We start from the raw sequence: 3637 nt of genomic DNA on the forward strand, positions 1-3637 counted from the left end.
CAGTGAAGCACTGGTGTTGACCACTGATGTCATGCTGTCGACAATGATGACACAGAGAGGAATAGAATAGGTCCACAGAGCAATCTGGTCAACTTCAAAAGCAGCTTTACTGAGTTGGATTAGTGAGTTGGTGGAACGGCGTATGAGATCGGCCGTTGAACGCCCCTGTCAAGCCTCTGAAGTTGTAGTTACTTACACCTGCAACCGAATTCCAAGGCGGTCAGTTAACGTTCCCCTCCACTCGTTCGTCGTTTTACGTGTGGGCACAGGGCGACCTATCTGGGCGGGACCGAGAGGTAATTAGACGTTGACAGGCATAACACCTCTCAATTTGAGTACAGCAGTATGAGTCACACACAAACTCAAATTCAGAGGCACAGTGTGCACACAGAGAGAGGATAGTCCGCGTCGTTAGCCTTTCCTTGGGCACGGACTTGCTTTCACAATCCCAGCGGCGAGGTTCTGTTCTGTCCTATTTTACTGGAAAGCAACGGCAACGTACATCGGTTGTGTGGTGCAACAGCTCATTTCACTGTGCTTTCTTTAGATTCGCAACAGCAGTCGATTTCCAGGTTTCTCAAATAAGAGTGTGCCCTGTCCACGTCCTATAAAATGCGGGCCATCAGCGGATACACTGTAGGAGTCGACTGTTCCCAGATGACCTGAGAATCAAAAGCCATCGGCTTCGGATGCCGAGGGTTCTTCATTCACTTCGTTGTACCACGGCATCGACAAAAGAAACTGGGAGAGTTGAACAGAAAGTTTATAACTGTCGGATTGAGTGTGAAATAAAATGAACTTTTTGCAAAAAATACTCAAACCAACGTGTATACGAGCTATGATGAAATACGCGTTCCACACGGAGGCCTATTGCTTGGTTTCGACCGTCGCATGTGACGTTTTTGAGTAGTGGAAGTATCGGTGTGCATCTGACATGCGACCCGAAGGAAGCACGAGGGCTGAGATACTTGTCCAAACCTAGATAGGGGCAGTCGAGATGTCGGGTTCGGTTTCGACCTACGGACTTTTCGGTCAGTAAGTTCGCGTCTTAGTCACTGAGCTATCTCAAGCTCAAAACCAGAGTCACGAATAAACTAAGAAAATAAAGTCAAACTGGGATTTTTCGTCTCCGAGAAATTGTTTAAATGACCAGGAGAAACGTTCTCTACCAGTGCGTCAGGAGGACTAGATGAATTCAGCTTTTAAGGTAGCTTTCAAGGTGAAGAACAGGCATGCTCAGTAACGCACAGCTTCGGTTGCCTACTAGCCTTTGTTAGGTGTGTAGGAGCGCACTCTTCACAGCATATCATTCAGCTGTAGCACCTTTTCGGTGATAGCTGCCATGCCACACGAAGGAGGCACGAGGGCTGGGATACTGCCAGGTCGCCAAAGCCTAGACAGGGGAAGTCGAGTGGCAGAGGTCGGGTTCGAAGCACGGACCTTCCGGTCCGTAAATTCGCGCTCTAACCACTTGTACCAACTCGCCCCCTCTTCACAGCATATCTTCCTCCGAATATGGGATAAGAGGTAAGCAGGCTTTCAGGAGCTAGCGGATGGAATGCAGCGACCGCAAAATCGAAGTGAATTCCCAAATAACCTACCTTTGCTGTGCTGAATGACTGAGAGACTTGCCAGCGGCTGACATGATTTTTCCGGCCTGAGTCTTGTCTTCCATACTGTATCGTTTCAAGAAACGTCCCATTTCATTCTCCGCCTGAGATAGAACTAGCCAAAAGAAAGAAAGTCGAGTCCACACATGCGACCGGTAAACCTACAGCAAATTGTCTCTTGGTATCGAGTCAGCAGGCGAGCTAGATCACGGCATGTTGCTTGTATGGACTTGAGGAGCTGTTGCGGGGGTAGAAGAAACAACATAGTGACGGGGAGCCAAAGAAAGAAATACCTCTAACTTTGCATCCAGATCGGAGTCGGATGCGACGATATTCTCATCTTGTTTTCGACCAAACTTTTTTATCATCGCCTGTTTCGTTGTCCAGTAGGCACTCTTCAATTTATGTGCCCGAGATTCATCAGCTGCTCTTTGTGAATATCGATCGAAACTGATAAAAGTACTCGTGATAAGGACGCGGAATAACTCACTCAGTCATGGTAGAGTTTGGAGGGAATAGTGCAGTAAATGTGATATGGTAAAGTAATGAAATGCGGAATCCAAAGCGGGTTGCAGTTATACCATCCGCTGAAACAGAAAGAAGGGTACTATTACATTTTTTATTCAATATAATGTACCAGTAAATTACAGTATGAACTCCAGAAATCACTTTTACCTACTTGCCTTACGTATTGACCAGAAGGCTCTAGAAAATGAAGTGAACATAAAGCCTGAAATCTAGACTAACAGGCAATCAACCAAATGGTCTTTGATGGAAAAGGCTTTCTGTTACTTCAACAACCCCAAGATGGACTATGTCACGCACGGAACTACACAAATCTTGACCGTTGTAGAGAGCGTTTGCTTGCAACGGCATTTAAATATGGATGTCCCTGCAGGGAACAAGTTTACCTGCCGAAAAAAACAAGGCGGAAACCGATAATGAAGTTGTCTGCCAATGGCGGGAAGTTCCGGAGGCTTTCGCGCCTTGTCCGCTATGAGCCAGGTGACAACAGACTACCGAATACACTGCTACACGACATCGCCACTCTGTCTCCCATTGCACTGCGACGGTATGTAAACTCGGTAACCCATACGGCTATACAAAGAGGACTGTTACGAGACCCACAGCTTCGCTTAAAAATAAAATGATGAATAAATAAATCGCTCGGCTGTAACACCCTTCCGGTGCCTCGCTGCCATGCTACCCGAAGGAGAGGAGGATCTGTCACTTGACAAAAGGGTATGCAACGAAAGGTGAGAGCCTTTGAGACAGGACGTGTGGCAGGTAATGCTACAGAGCAAACGAGTCATCCGGAAAAGGTTTAATCTACCCCAAACAACCCCCACCATATGAAGTCGCGCAACTTGAAAGAACTGACACCACGTCGGCGCCATAAGTGTCCGAGACTAGCGAAAGCTGTACTTGTCTCCTCGATTCGAAAACTAATTTCCTCTCTACCCAGCAAACCGGAACTTATACAACTGCCTAGGTAGACAAAATTTATCCACGAAATCGATTGGCTGGCCCGTGGGCATAACATTTGTGTTTTATCCCACACAGTCTTGTAGCGGCATCTTGCACTTTGAAGATGTAAGGTGGATGAGATACTGTGCGACAGGATTACTCAACTTATTTGGAATGACGTGAATCTCTGAAGAATTCGATCCAAGAGGAGGAATAACGTTCATAAACTCAATGTCTGTCGACGAATGCCCTGAAAACACCTCTATCCACAAAGTTCCACAGGCAAGTTGAAAAGTTTGGGACAGATAGAAAAATCAGTACTGACACTGATGTCCAACTGTCATACGAACGCAAAGTTTATCTAATTATATTCGAAGCCTTCGAATGAAAAGAGAAGGGCGTGGGTGAGGGAGGGGACCTGATGCTGGCCTATTGCAAGCATGCTGAGGGGCATACACCTCAGTCAGAAAATCTGGAAGGCATGAACGCCACTGACATCGATCAGCCACCATTCCTTGCAATGTGTCTAGCAAAGTGCAGGAGAGGGCACCGGGAACCGA

General features: G+C 46.9%; 1 protein-coding gene across 1 annotated transcript in view; it reads right to left on the reverse strand.

Moving 5' to 3' along the window:
- T265_05679 (hypothetical protein) overlaps positions 1-3153 on the reverse strand; it is a gene marked incomplete at both ends in the record, with an annotated part of 44782 nt that extends 41629 nt beyond the window's left edge. Inside the window, 4 exons of the mRNA XM_009170744.1 lie at positions 1602-1725; positions 1776-1848; positions 1904-2060; positions 2960-3153. Coding sequence (XP_009169008.1) covers positions 1602-1725; positions 1776-1848; positions 1904-2060; positions 2960-3153 — 548 coding nt within the window. The remainder of the gene's footprint in view (positions 1-1601; positions 1726-1775; positions 1849-1903; positions 2061-2959) is intronic.
- Between the last annotated feature and the right edge of the window lie 484 nt (positions 3154-3637).

The sequence above is a fragment of the Opisthorchis viverrini genome (assembly GCF_000715545.1).
Source record: "Opisthorchis viverrini unplaced genomic scaffold opera_v5_111, whole genome shotgun sequence".
In the NCBI taxonomy this organism is placed as follows: Eukaryota; Metazoa; Platyhelminthes; class Trematoda; order Opisthorchiida; family Opisthorchiidae; genus Opisthorchis; species Opisthorchis viverrini.